At 53.0% G+C, this 13492-nt stretch overlaps 1 protein-coding gene across 1 annotated transcript in view; it reads left to right on the forward strand.

Annotated features, from left to right (window-relative positions):
* The window catches only part of TFCP2 (transcription factor CP2), a 15369-nt gene extending 3343 nt beyond the window's left edge, over window positions 1-12026 (forward strand). Inside the window, exons 2-15 of the mRNA XM_009586065.1 lie at window positions 716-867; window positions 1503-1579; window positions 2022-2127; window positions 2343-2449; window positions 3125-3277; window positions 5706-5816; window positions 6620-6708; window positions 7221-7299; window positions 7777-7870; window positions 8512-8602; window positions 9589-9695; window positions 10992-11134; window positions 11811-11862; window positions 11989-12026. Of these exons, the coding sequence (XP_009584360.1) occupies window positions 716-867; window positions 1503-1579; window positions 2022-2127; window positions 2343-2449; window positions 3125-3277; window positions 5706-5816; window positions 6620-6708; window positions 7221-7299; window positions 7777-7870; window positions 8512-8602; window positions 9589-9695; window positions 10992-11134; window positions 11811-11862; window positions 11989-12026 (1399 nt within the window). The remainder of the gene's footprint in view (window positions 1-715; window positions 868-1502; window positions 1580-2021; window positions 2128-2342; window positions 2450-3124; window positions 3278-5705; window positions 5817-6619; window positions 6709-7220; window positions 7300-7776; window positions 7871-8511; window positions 8603-9588; window positions 9696-10991; window positions 11135-11810; window positions 11863-11988) is intronic.
* The last annotated feature ends 1466 nt before the right edge of the window (window positions 12027-13492 follow it).

Below are 13492 nucleotides of genomic sequence, written 5' to 3' on the forward strand. Positions count from 1 at the left end.
TCTCGTGCAGGAGGTTACGGCTGCGGGAGGGAGGGTTTGGTGCTCTGGCCATGCGTCCCCTCGTCCGATGTGCCCTGAGGTCTCTGCCTCTGCTTTGGCTGACGCCCCTGTGCTGGGGCGGTGGGGGGCTTTTATAAGCACAAAGGAGGCGATGGCGAAAAAATTGGCAACCTTGACCTGATCAAGACTTCAAATTCCTGCCAAGCCTCTCCTGGAGGGCAAACGAGCTCCTGGCTGCTCTGCGTGGAGCAGGGGAAAGGGTTAGGGGCCGGTTTGCTGGCGGAGGTGAGCGGGCTGGTACCACGAGGAAGAGGACAGGCGTTTATCGGCGCGACATGGATGTCGTTCTGCACGCGTCTGTCTTTGCAGCGGTTCTGCGCTGATGCACAAGTGGTGCAGGAGTCGCGCGGCAGGAGGAGCTGGGCTTCAGTCTGAAACACAAACTCTGTTGTCTCTCAGCTTTGAAGCAAGAAATATGTGGGTTTTGGGTGGATAGGGAGGCTAACTTGAAAAAAGCTTTAGCAAGAGCGGGTGTCAGGTCCTCGTCTCAACTACTCGGTCTGCTTTAATGCTCCTTTGCAGTTCTGCAGGGTATGTGGGGTTTTTTAACTAAGAAAAGCTCAAAGCTCTTCCTAAGAGGAGGAACTAAATACCAAACGCATCATCTCTGTGTAGCCAGAGCTGAAATGAATCTGTCTGACAAATCTCTTCGCAGCGATGTCCTTGCCCTGCCCATCTTCAAGCAGGAAGAATCGAGTTTGCCTCCTGAAAACGAGAATAAAATTCTGCCTTTCCAGTACGTGCTGTGTGCCGCCACTTCCCCCGCCGTCAAGCTCCATGACGAAACACTCACTTATCTCAACCAAGGTGAGAGAAGCCCCATGCCCTCCGCAGGCCGTGTGCGCCTCGGGTAAACACCCTAAAAAGTAAAATTCTGCCTTTGGGAATTTCCCCTTGGGAATGGAAAGCGCCTCGATAGTAAACCCCAGATTGCTCCTGTATGGAAGCACCACCTCCTTCGCCTTGCTGCCTGCCCTCTGCTTATGGCGGTGAATCACCCGTAGGATTTAACCTAATTAAAATCTGCGCGATGTAAGGTGGTTAACTGGTGTATCCGTGCTGGGGTGCTCTGCAACGGGTGTGTTTTACAGGTTCAAGCTGTACCCGCTGCTTTCAAGTAGAACTGGAAGATCAGGGTTGGCGACCAAAGCCAGATAAAGCTTGTGTAATCGATTTCTTCCCTGTTCTTGGTCTTGGGTTAATAAGGGTAATTCCTGGAAAGTACTGCTGCAGGAAAGGGGAGGATTATCTATTCCTGGAGAGGGGTGTTAGAGCTGTGGCTCTAATGGCTTGTGCTCGTATGACCCCTCACTAAAACATGGCAAGAAGATCAAGTGGCATATCTAGTGTGGCAGAAAAAGACGTCAGAATGCCAGAGGAGAGGTGACAGCGAAGGTCCACCCCCGACTAACCGCAAGGTGCCCTTGTCTTCTTTCCCTCAGGGCAGTCCTATGAAATCCGGATGCTGGACAACAGGAAAATTGGGGAGCTGCCAGAGATAAATGGGAAACTGGTAAAGGTGAGCAGAGAGCGCAGGTACGCTTGTCCAGCTGGGGCCATCCCCTGCCGTAGGGAGCGGCGAGCGAGGTCTTGTCCTGCGTTCCTGCAGCGGCCTCTGTGACGGCGTGTGTGGGATAGGTCTGGCTTGGTTGGGGGTTCATTTTCCCTTCCCCCTCCTCCCACCTTATTGAGACCAGCCTGGCTGTGGTGTCCAACTGGTCTCCTGGGGACTGGGGTCAAGCCAAGAGGCGATCGCTGATCGCTTAGCGTTTGGGAAGAATAAGCTGCCGCCTTCGTGCTTCTGTCCCAAGGGCCCTTCTGGGCTTTCTTTTATTGCTTTGGCTTCTCCATGAAGCCTTCAGGCCCCTCTGCTCCCCTCTGTGAATGGGAAATGCCTCGCAGCTTGAAGACTGTCGGGTTTCCTGGGGCAGCTCCAGGCGCTGACTGTTTCTCCCCTCTAGAGCATATTCCGGGTGGTGTTTCACGACCGGCGGCTGCAGTACACAGAGCATCAGCAGCTGGAGGGCTGGCGGTGGAACAGGCCTGGGGACAGGATACTGGACATAGGTGAGTCCCCGCAGCAGCACCTTGGCTGGGGCGGGAGATGTGGGTGCCTGAAGTGCCTCCAGCCGGGTTCCCAGTCCCTTGACTTTAAGGGACAAAGTGCTCTCATGATTCTGCACTTGGAGAGACATGGTTGGTTCTTCCATATGTTCCCTGTGAATCTCTTCCTTCTCCTTCTACTACAAACCGCAGCTTGTTCTCCGTATGTGCCCCTACAGATATCCCGATGTCCGTGGGCATCATAGACCCTAGAGCAAACCCAACCCAGCTCAATACAGTGGAGTTTCTATGGGATCCTTCAAAGAGGACTTCTGTGTTTATCCAGGTAAAAGAGGAGAAGTGGGGAAACTCCTGTTGCGGGGGCCTAGGGGAAAAAATAAAAGTTTTCCAAGGGGGAGAGAGATGCTTTTTTGGCTCAGAGCTCTGAAATAGCAGCCAGATGCTACAGTGGTAGAAGGATGTCAACTAAAATACACCCTACCTCCTGCCTCAAGCAATGCAAGAGAGCAGCAGTTTATGCGCTAGCAAGGCACAGGCACAGTTGACCACTAATAAGTTGTTTTACACATTTTTGTGGTGGTTTAGGTCCCGCTGGTTTCGTGATTTGGGTCTCCATCTTGCTTAGATGCTTTTGCACATCTCGCCAGCTCCCTAAAATACCTCTTGGAAGTCTGGCCCTCCCGCCTAGAATAACAGGCTGCAGCGTGTGGAGGCTGGTGCAGCCGAGCTCTCTGCCCTGCTGATCCGGGGCTTGCTTGTAACGTTACGAGGTTGCAAAACGTGTTGGAAGAATGTCGCTCCACCTCTGCTCTGGCATCCCCTTAACTCCTTCATGCTGGGGGTGCTTGGCGTGGTCCCATCCCAGCTCTGCATTTCGCCCTTCTCACCGGGCCGCCCTTTACGCGAGCGCCGTCCTGGCTTCCACGAGGGGAAAGGGAAGTTTTGTAGTCAGTCAAGCACGGCAGAATCGCTAACCGCAGGATGCCTTGCCTTCCCCCAGGTTCACTGTATCAGCACGGAGTTCACCATGCGGAAGCATGGAGGAGAGAAGGGGGTACCTTTTCGGGTCCAGATAGACACGTTTAAGGAGAACGAGAACGGGGAGTACACGGAGCACCTGCACTCTGCCAGCTGCCAGATCAAGGTCTTCAAGGTACCTCGGCCCATGGGTGGCCTTTCCCCGCTAGGAAACAAACTGGGAGTCAGTCCCAAGTCACGCTGCAACCCCAGTGAACACCACGGGTGCAGGACCACGGCCAAGCTTGCCTGCGAAAGGGCCTCTTGGTCCTTCTGGTCTTGCGTTGCCATTCTCTCCCTGGTTCCTCCCTGTCGATTGAGTCTGGATGCTGTGAGGCTACAAAACCAGTAAGCCAAGAACAACGTACAGGGAGAACGTGGACTGTGTTGCCTCTGTCTGAAACCTCCCACGTTTAGTCTTGAGTCTTATCAGCTAGGGAGATCCTCCAAGGAGCTTTGGTGTCTGTCTAAACTCCTCACTTTATTATTACCTGCATCTGATGGTCCGTCTGGATCCGGCCTCTCCAGCGGCGCAGGCGCCTGGTCTCTGTTGCGAATCGTTTGCAGAAACCTAAAGCCACGACCTGGCGGCGGCAGCCACGGCAGCACGATGGCGTGGGTGGCCGAGAAGGGTCACGCGTGCAGCAGCGCCCAGGTGTCGTGCTGCGGGGGCGGCTGCGCAGGGCGTAAGTGGGGGCACACCGTGCCCACGCTGTCTGGTACGCTGAGGTTGCCTCCGTTACCCCGTCCTCCCAGTAACACCGCACGAAATCTTGGCCGTGGCCCCTCTGCTCTTCTCCCTATAGAGGCACTTGGCGCGCAGCGGGGTCGGTTGCCTGGCCGGGCGCCTGTGCTGCTTTGCAGTTCTGCTGTGAAGTTGCTGGGGGATATCGGGCAGCGTGCCCCGCTGCTGTTGACTTGGCATCTTTCCCCTTCTCTCTCTTCTCTTTTGCCTATTTGGATTATAACATTTTGAAGGCCGGGGTGTGATTTGTTAGGGCTTGTTTGAGCTCTGGCTGGTATCTCGATGCAAATAGCCTAAGCGGATGGCTGCGGAGTTGCGAGTTAAGGGATAAGGCTGGTCTCAAACAAGCATCCAGAGGACAGTGAGATTGCGAGGCATCTGGCGCTGCGTTTCTACCGAGCTTCAGCTCTTTGTGCCAGGGGATGGGGTGGGGGTTTTTTTGACTCTGATGACCTTGAACCAGGAAAACCCAAAGCAGTGAAGCTGTGGCTTCAGGGCACGGTCTCCCTGCAGAGGAGGGTCTCTGATGGTCTCAGCCTTATCTCCTGCTCGTTTGAGGCAGCCGCTCTCCTGGTGTCGGGGCTGCTGTTGGGGAGGCAGGCTCAGCACCGTCTGTGTGTTCCCCTGTGCCTGTGTGAGACCTGTTTGCCGTAGGGTGTCCTTTGTCTGTGGGTTAATGTGATTTTGCCTCCTGCCCTGCTCTTTCCTTTCTCCCCTCTGCCCCTCAAAGCTGGTGCTTTCGAAATAGCTGCTGAGGGTCCCTTACCCACTCTCGGTGGTGTCTGGAGCACAGATCCTTTCTAGCCGCCAGAAGCAGCAGCGCTGACCATGGAAAGATAAGCGCAACCATCAGATTTTCATGGCAGGGACTGGCTGAAAGGGCAGGAACTGGCTAGTCAAGCCACAGCAAAGCGGTGCCACTTCGCCCAGCTCGGAGCATGGCGGTAGCTTGTTCAGGTCTCAGTTTTGCTGCCCAGAGGAAAAGAAATTTGGAGCTTGGGGGAGCGGGAAGGCTGTAGTACCTGGCTGTATTTGCAGTAGTAAAGCTTCCCCGCTGGCGCCACGGATGCGGCTCATCCACTTGGGAAGCGTCCGCATGTTGGCAGGCAGCTGTGTTGGTCCACCAAGGCCGAATTCCTTTCCCTTGTGAGTGCAGGGAGAGGAGCCAAGGTAGAGCCCATGCACAGCCAAGTTTTAAGGGAATTTCTTTAGGGTTCTGCCGAGGGGAGCACCGGGATAGCTTTGGTGGTTATAATGGCGCTCTCTTACTTGCTGCTTTCCCCAGGGCTTTGAGCATTTGATAAAGGCAGCAAATAAAATCATTTTAATCTTGCATATGAGAAAGTGCACGGCTTTCCAAGGTTGTGGCAAAGGCAAGGACATAATTGAGTGCTCTGGTGTTCTGGTGCAGTTTGTGCCTCTGAAATGCCGCCTCTCAAAGTGGTTGATGAAGGTGCAGAAGGCGCAGCTCAGATGTGTGACACCAGAAACTGGTCTTTGTCCCCTTTGAGCCAATGTATGTTGTCGGGAGAAGTTTCTTCCAAAAAATGTTTCACCTCCTTGTTCAGATGTTCTGGGCCCCATTTTAAGGGCGTGGGTAGATCAGGATATCGGGGTTGTTACAGAAGCGATGCTGTCGCCATAGTTAATTGTCTGTGCAGTTAGTCCCAGCCCTCTTCCTTTTCCCTCTGTAAAGCAACAAGTGGGTGAGTAGAAGGATGAGTCACCTTTTCTGCTTCTTGCATTTCTTGCACATCTATCCAACCGTCTGCTGCCGCCCTTCCATGCTGCCGTTCTAACAGCAATATCTCCTTTCCAGCCCAAAGGAGCTGATCGGAAGCAGAAGACGGACAGGGAAAAGATGGAGAAGCGAACACCTCATGAGAAAGAAAAATACCAGCCTTCCTACGAAACTACGATACTCACAGAGGTGGGATGCTCTTTTATGCAGCGGCTGGCATCGTTGTTTTAATGAAACCTGGCTTCCCTCGCTCACAGGTGGCAAGGAACTGGCTGTTCTGCCGTGAAACGTTTGGCCAAGTTGTTAATAGCTGCAAGACAAAAGCAAGATAAATTTTGTAGGCAGAGGAGGTGTTTCTTACTAGACCTGGAAAAGGGCTCTTGTGCCTGGAAACGTGATGGTTTTTTCCCCCACTGTAATAGATCATCTGATAAAAGATTTTTGCCTCTCCCTGCAAGCTTCGTTTTGCCCATGTGGCAACTGGCCACCGAGGTTGTGAGCTGTCAGAAAACCCCGTTGTTTCCTCCCTGGGCTAGTGGAAAGCGTCGGTCTGTTCAAATGCGATTTGTCTGAGGGGCCGGTGCTGAACAGCCCTGGGGAGGGAGCCCTCGTCCTGCCCCGGGTGAATTGGGGGACACTCGTCAGTGCCCGACTCAGGCTGGATCCACTGCGTGGCTTGCTGCACGGAGGCGCCCAGGCTGGCGGGCGCCATGTGTGTCAGCCCAGTGCCAGAGCAATGGTTTAGATCCCAGATCTCACTGCATTTGAATTTTGTGACTTTTGGCCTTTTGAGATTAAGAATCACTAAATCTGAGCGTTGTGACCATCTGCAGTGAATTGGCGTGGCTTCTTTCAATCCCCTACTTCATTCTTTAATTCTGTTTCATAGTCGGTTGTCAGTCAGCAAATAGCTGTTAACCTGCGCTGACCAGAGCAGATGCGCACGTTTGCTCAAAGCAATCCTGTGAACTCTTCTGGGTTTTCCTTTCTAGTGTTCTCCCTGGCCAGAGATAACGTACGTCAATAACGCGCCATCCCCTGGCTTCAACAGTTCCCACAGCAGTTTTTCCATTGGCGAAGGGTAAGTCCGGAGAAGAGGCTGGCTGGCTATCGATTTCTGACTTGCACAAGAGATTGATGTGTCTGAGCTGGCAGTGACTGCTAGTGGAAGGAAGGTCCTGCTTCCAAGGTGTACAGGGGAGTGGAAGCAGCCTAAGAGGCTGTGTCAGTGGGGGAAAATCAAATTAAAGCCCTCGAAGCTGAGCGCTGTTACCTCTCCTGACTGCAGCGAAGCTCGGCTCTTGCACGAGAAGCCTGGGCGCATTTGAGCAGCAGTTCATCTTCCAGCCTGCTTCGCTCTGCCTTTCCCCATCGCGTTAACACTCCAACATAAGCCGTTTGTTCTTGCAAAGTATTGCACTGCAACAATAACAGTGTTGCTGCAGCCACGTAGCTGAGTGTCCCTGTGTTTCGGTGGTCTTGGTTATGGGACGTGGAGGGTGGTGGTTGCTGCCTGCTGGGATCCCGTGCCGCAAGGGGAGGAGTGGCGCTAACCTCGTGTTCTGCTCTGTCTGGCTCTTTTCCCCAACCTAGCAATGGCTCTCCAAACCATCAGCCCGAGCCACCCCCTCCGATCGCAGATGTAAGTCACACCTCAGAGCTTATGCTTGTGGTAAGGATGGTGCACAGGTCAGAAAACGGGATTTTGGGATGGAGCGGGGGCGGGTTCGTGGGTGGCTGGGGTTTGCTGGGGAAGAGTCTGCTCTAGTTTAACATCTTTGGGGAGTTATAACTTCTTTTTGACTCTTCTTTGGAAAAAAGAGGTGATGGGGTGAAAAATGTCCAGTACAGTGATGCAGAACTGTGAGCAAGCTTTTTGTAGCTCGCTGTGACCTTTACTTATTGCCTTGATCTTCACTGTGCTTTTCCCTTTGCTTCCTTCCTCTTTCTCTGTCCCTCTGAAGCCTTTTAAATCAAAACCTGTCCAGGCTGCAGCCTTTATTGTGCGTGTGCTGTGAGCCTGGCTCACTAGGGTCTCGATTTAAGACTGTGATTATAAACACTGACTGAGCTGACCTGTGCTCATTCCTCAGCGAAAATGCTTCCGCATCACCTCTGAGGCTGTGACCCTTCTTTTCCTACGTTGCAGAACCTCTTGCCCACCAGCACACCCCAGGAGGCCCAGCAGTGGCTGCACCGAAACCGCTTCTCCACTTTTTCTCGGCTTTTCAGAAACTTCTCAGGTAGGTTACAACATCCCCTCCGTGTCTGTCCCTTCTCTGTGCCAAGTTGCTCTGCCTCCTCTTGCCCTTGAGGCTATCTTCATGTTACCATTGCAAATATAAGTTTTCTAAAATCTCCTATTTTTTGTAACACAATAAAATGTGGCTCCCGGAAAGCTGTGTTCTTCATTTCTCACCTCGCTCTCAACTGGCAAAACAGTGGGGTCTGGGGTGGTTTCTCTTCCAAGAGCTCGCAGCACCCTCTGATCTTAAAACAAGCTGAGAAGTGCTGATCTGGGGGAAAGCACTGTGTGTAAAGAAATGCATCGCGTTTATTTTCCTCTCCTTCCCTGGCGATACGGCCTCCGTTATCCAGGGTCACCGAGGTGCTGGATAGCTGGCTGTAAATGATAATGCGGGACACAGGCTTGTACCGAAACACACTCTTGCAAAACCAGTCTGGAAAAAAACCTTGCGAGCGTTCTTCTGGGGGAAGCAGGGGGAGGTTGTTAGCAGAAGGCAGAAGCAATTTGGGAATGGGGTGAGCTCTGTGAGCAGGAGGAGGGGGAGATGGCACAGCTGCGGTGCCCAGAGCTCCCCCATCCCGCACGCTTTGGGCTGGGTTGTGTGACTTTCTCTCCTTTCGGTTTTTAAAACCGTAGGTGCAGACTTACTGAAGCTGACCAGAGAAGACGTTATCCAGATCTGCGGCCCTGCGGATGGCATCAGGCTCTTCAATGCATTAAAAGGACGGTATGTTGTTTGCTTAAAAGCTGATTGTGGGTGGTAGGTAAACTGTATTTGGTTTAGCCTGTTTGCTTGGCTCTTGCTGTTACAGAGAACAGCGTTCCATTAACCTTCCTGAACCTCTTTCAGTCAAATCTGATAACTTAGTAGCCAGCAGGGTAACCGCTCCAGAGACAATTTGGGGAAGAAAATACATGTGGGAGAGAAGCGTTAGAAGTGATCTTACTCTTTGAGTGTCAGAGAACCAAGCCGCAAGCCAGAAAGTCCTGCCGATACAGTACTTGTTTCTTCTGTCCTCTGGACCACCTCTCAGTGGAATTACCTTCCCAGAAAGGGGATATTCCTTTGCACCTTTCCCTGAAGGAGCAGGGACTGGTGCTTAACTGACCTTCTGTCTGAGCTGGAGCATTTCAGAAGGTGCGGCTGCAGCCGTGTGGAGAGGCGCAATGCACAGGGTGGGCCGTATCCCGGAGGGAAGGTCTGGGGAGGCATCGGCACAGGTCTCTGATGTGGGGCAGCAGGAGCTGTGCAGGTGGGAAGCATTCCAGGGGCTTAATGTGCGGCCTCCGATGGCTCGGGAGATAGCAGGGAAACGTGGTCGCGCCGTGCTGGGGAGAAGGGCACGAAGGACAGGAGATGCTGCCGGCTTTTGCACTGCAAAATGAGACTCTGAACGAGAAGGAGCGTGCGTGTTACCCGCAGAGCTTGGTCTGAACCGTGGCTGCTCTGTCCTCGGGAGTGAACCATCTGATTTAGCTGCTTGGTAGCCAGCTGGCACCGTGTCCCCTTGCCGGCTTCATCCCCTTCTCACAAAAGCCTTTGCTGCATCAGCAGGGTGGGGACGACCATGATGGTTTTGCTTTGAGATGAGTTCGTCGATCTCCTCTTTTCCTTCTGAGGATACTGGGGCGGGAAGAGCGCTGGCAAAGTGTCGGGAACTAGAGATGTCCTTGAGCAAATCCAATGGCGTTCACACACTGCTCTGTCCATAGGATGGTGCGGCCCAGACTGACCATCTACGTGTGTCAGGAGTCCCAGCAGCTGAGGGACCTCCAGCAGAAACACGAGGACGGGGACACAGTAACCAGTACTTTTTTTGGTAAGGGCTTCGAAGCCTGGCTGAGGGCGCGTGGGCTCGGGTTGCTGCCGACAGGGCGAGGGGAAAAATAACAGAGGGTTCAGCAAACAGAAACGCGGTGGGGACTGTTTCCAGCCCCGCTCCTGCTGCCTATGGGTGCTCAGCACCAGTTGCCTCCGATCCCCTCGTCCCCACACTGCTGCCCTGTGGGTTTTGGGCTGGCGAAAGGTCCCTCTTGCAGCCAGGGCTGCTTGCGTTACCAGAGCCCACTGAGCCCGCACAGCAGCTCGAAGAGGGTCTGTGGCTTTTGTTTTCAGCTGCTATGGCTCGTGTTGGCTGCTGTCATGCTTGTCTCTTCACTGCAAGGAGGCAGCGAGCTCACGTGCGAGCTCATCTGCAACTTAATGCAGGCTCTGTACACAAACCGAGGGGTTGTGCACGCTCTGCTTTGGTAAGAGTGCCGAAAGATAGCGGCAAACTCATTTTACTTGCCCTGGTCCTACCCAGCTGATTTTTCTCCTTGCCCACCAAATGGGCGGCTGCAGAATCTGACTGTCGGCATGTTGCCTGCTCTGAGCCAACAAATGATAGCTCCTGCGAGAATCCAGCATTGCCCAGACAACAATGAGTGACCTACATTTGTGGAGCAGCCAGGCGCCGGTTTATCCACCTCTGTGATTGGAGCGGCAAGTGCAAAAGCAAACAGCTTGTCCTTTCCTTGCCCTGCTCCAATTCAGATCCTCTCACTTACCCCCAGGACCTGCCTTGTGGGAGTCGGGGACAGGGAGGGCGCTGGGGAGGTGCTAGGGTGGTGCTTCCATCCTGCTGGGATTGAAAACTGCCAGGAATGGTACAAAATGCTGCTGGGCTGATGCTAGTCGAAATAGAAGCTTTTTGGGGCAAGGACTGCATAAATACAGAAATATTGCAGGACACTGATGACAGCCAAGTTACTGTGGAGCTGATGCTTATGTAGTTCAGGGCACTCTGCAGCCGTGTAGCAAGAGCAGACACCAGAGACCCACTACATGTAGATTTAGCAGCTTGGGCTTGGAAAGATGATAGCTGCATGAGACAGGCGCAGCAGAGCGGGTGTTTAACCTGCTGAAAAGCAACACTCGATAGACGGGCTGTGCACAGTCCCTCCCCAACGGGGCTGTGATGTTCCTGGGCAGAGAGCAGCCTGTTCGCGGCACTCCTCTCAGCATCCATTCCTTAGGCTAGCATGCGTGGCACTAGCTGAAGCATCTCTGCATCCACGGTGTAGACATGGAAGCTGCACTTGGCGTCTAGCTATAATAGTTCTTCTCTTCGCAGTGTACCACGCTATTTATCTGGAGGAACTGACAGCGGTGGAACTGACGGAGAAGCTGGCCCAGCTCTTCAGCATCTCTTCCCAACAGATTAGCCAGATTTACAAGCAAGGTCCGACGGGGATACACGTGCTGATCAGTGACGAGGTAACAGCCTCTGGGTGCTCCTTATTTTCGACCTCTTGCGCTGGGTTGCTTCAGCTGGTTCGTGTCTGATTGTGCGCTGAGCTCCGCTGTGGAGGTTGCGCAGGACCCCGGGGAATGGGTCCCCTGGGCAGGTCTTCGGGAAGGGCCCTGCTCAGTCGCCTCCATTTTCCAAAGGGTTGAAGTTAATCGTTGAAGCCTGTAGAGCCAAGGATGTTGGCGCTTGGGGACGCTGCTCTGCTGCTGAGGACACCTCACTTGAACCCCTGAGGTTTATCAGGCATGAACAGCTCTCCCTGAGCTAGTCCAGGCTGCGTGCACACCCTCCTTCATGCTTGGGTTTCTTCTAGCTTTGCTATAAAAACAGGGAGGGGAATTGCTGTGGGAAGACTTTGCTTTCAGACCTACATCCCAGAATCCGACGGTTTCTCTCTCAGCTTGCTGGTTCAGACCTTCAGTTCTGGAAAGCTGGAGGAAGGAATAAATATTTATGGCTGGTGCCTTTCCTACCTCCCAGAGCACTAAGCTCCTGCCTGAGCAGCTTCTAGCCCTTTCGGTACTCTAAATCTATGCCCATCGCTGAATGGCAGAACACAAAGCCTTCACTTAGGGCTGTGAAGCACTTCTGCTGTGTTTAAATACAGCCTCAGACTAAGCCAGCTTTCGTGGCTTCTTTCAGATGATACAGAACTTCCAAGACGAATCCTGTTTCGTTCTGGACACCATGAAAGGTGCGTAAATGCCCGGGCTCTGTATTTCCCTTCCATATTCCTTGGGGAGCTCTTGTGTCAGATCTGCTCAACCCAGCGGATTCCTTTGCTGTTGCGGGTGGCTCATGAGCTTTGCTTCTTTTGCAGCTGAAACCAATGATAGCTACCACATCATCTTAAAATAGGAGGGGACGGGATGAGGAACACCCGCGATCCTCTTGTCACGCATGAAGACCCTTCACTTCCAGCACAAGGACACGAGCAGAGATCTGGAAACTCCTGGGCACCCTCTGGAAAGACCCCAAGCTGTTGGTTACTCGGCTGTCTTTCTTGCAAGGGACCTCCTTGCTCTGACGGCATCTAAATGGCCGTTGGTGGTAACGTGCTGCTTAATTGCTGGAGCTCTGAGGCTTGAAGTTACCAGGTCGCACTCCCGTGTAGCTCTTGGTAGAAATTTGCCATTGGGACCCAAGACCTGCATGAGGGCTTTTTCTATGGCAGGCGTGCTCTGCTTTTCTGAGAGGCATCAGTTCCTGTGACACTCGCAGACTGGCAAGAGAACATGAATTAAACTGGCCCAACAAAGCCAACTGGCCCTCGGGCACGTGCTGAGCTGAGCAGGTCTCAAATACGCTATGTACTGTGCTGATGGAGTGGTAGGCTAGGGCTGGGAGGGATTTTCTTAAAAGATTTTGTTAAGCTTTCATTTAATATTACAACGCATCTGTTAGACAAAGGTGGTGACTTCATTTTTCTGCTCTCCACCCACCCTGAAAATGGTTGGCTGTGTGTGTGCGGGTGTGGTTGTGGTGCCATCCTTCCCTTGTGAGTCTAAGGCCGTCAGGAACTTTATATAGAGATTTAGTTGTATAAAGCTGGAGCAAAACGTGGAGTGAAGCAAAGCTGGATAAAGAAATAGCTAACTAGCTTCGTCTGTGGGATTCTATTCTGCATGTTTTAGGGAGGAAAAAAAAGACTTGGCTATCTCTGCTGAAAATTTTGAGCGATGTCTACCTGCTGCCTCATTTTCTGCCCCTGCATCCCCCTGTCCCAGCATTGGTGTAGCCCTGCGTGCGCTGAGGAGGAGGCAGACAGCAAGTTCAAAGGGTTATTGAAAGCTGTTGGACTTCATGGTGACAAAAGTGCCTCTGTGTACGTTTCCAGGACAGCAGTGAAGTCTCCGGGGTGAAGGATCTGCCCTGCCTTGCAGGTGATGGATCCTATTCCCCGTCAGTAAGATCCCCCAGTAGAGACCGAGATGCCCAGGGTGTCGCCTGCCTCGAACCATCAGCACTGCCCGAGGACATTTTGAGCCAAAAAATAGGGGGGAAAAATACAATGTAAAGCAGAGCTCTTGTTTTTAAATAAGGCTGCAACAAGATCCAGCGCAAGGCAGGTGATGTAGGTCTGGCTCAGGCCAGGGAGGGCCCGTGGGGTGAGTGAAGGCGCTGGTGGATGCGACAATCGCGACAGCCACGTCCCTGCTGCTAAAATACCGGCTGCTCTTCTGTGTTTGTAAGCCATAAAAGATTCTGTTCCCATCTTCCTCGGCCAGCTGTCTTCTTCCTGGAGATGCAGTCAAGATACCTAGCACAAATTAGAGCTGGTTCAGTCCTGGCCAAACCTTCCCATCCTTCGCTTGCACTGGCCG

The sequence above is a fragment of the Fulmarus glacialis genome, unplaced genomic scaffold, assembly GCF_000690835.1.
Source record: "Fulmarus glacialis isolate BGI_N327 unplaced genomic scaffold, ASM69083v1 scaffold23879, whole genome shotgun sequence".
Classification (NCBI taxonomy): Eukaryota; Metazoa; Chordata; class Aves; order Procellariiformes; family Procellariidae; genus Fulmarus; species Fulmarus glacialis.